This window comes from Pyrgilauda ruficollis, unplaced genomic scaffold, assembly GCF_017590135.1.
Source record: "Pyrgilauda ruficollis isolate IOZ18807 unplaced genomic scaffold, ASM1759013v1 scaffold11260, whole genome shotgun sequence".
NCBI classification, from domain to species: Eukaryota; Metazoa; Chordata; class Aves; order Passeriformes; family Passeridae; genus Pyrgilauda; species Pyrgilauda ruficollis.
The window spans coordinates 1-557 of NW_024509501.1; the positions used below are offsets into that span (position 1 = coordinate 1).

The following is a 557-nucleotide window of genomic DNA, read 5'->3' on the forward strand; positions in this document are numbered from 1 at the left end:
CGGCGCCTCCTGGCCACGGCCAGCCCCACGCCGGGCGCCAGCAGCAGCAGCGGGAGCGCGCACAGCGCCAGCGGGGCCGCGCCCCGGCGCTGCGGCCCCGCGCTCTGGGGAGGGGGCGCGCCCACCGCCTCCTCGCAGCGCACCCCCATAAAGCCGGGGGGGCAGGCGCACACCGGGCCCGAGAAGTGCGTGAAGCACGTCCCGCCGTGGCGGCAGGGGCTGGGGGCGCAGGCCCCGGCGCGGCGGCGGCAGCGCGGACCCCCGAAGCCCAAGGTGCAGCTGCAGGTGAAGGAGTTGGCGCCGTCCTGGCAGGTGCCGCCGTGCGCGCAGGGGTTCGGGGTGCAGTCATCGGCGTTGTGCTCGCAGCGGCGCCCCGAAAACCCCGGGGGGCAGCGGCACAGCGGGGAGGGGCCCGCGGGGGGGTCCCGGCACTGCCCGCCTGAAACGGGGGGGAAAATGGGGTAAAAAGGGGGGAAATGGGTAAAAATGGGGAAATCCCGGGGGGCAGCGGCACAGCGGGGAGGGGCCCGCGGGGGGGTCCCGGCACTGCCCGCCTG

General features: G+C 77.4%; 1 protein-coding gene across 1 annotated transcript; it reads right to left on the minus strand.

The window, feature by feature from the left end:
* Positions 1–6: 6 nt before the first annotated feature.
* LOC121359086 (delta-like protein C) lies at positions 7–439 on the minus strand (the record flags this gene model as incomplete). Its single annotated transcript, XM_041477793.1, has 1 exon — positions 7–439. A coding segment is annotated over one exon (433 nt), but the record flags the coding sequence as incomplete, so codon positions are not given.
* Between the last annotated feature and the right edge of the window lie 118 nt (positions 440–557).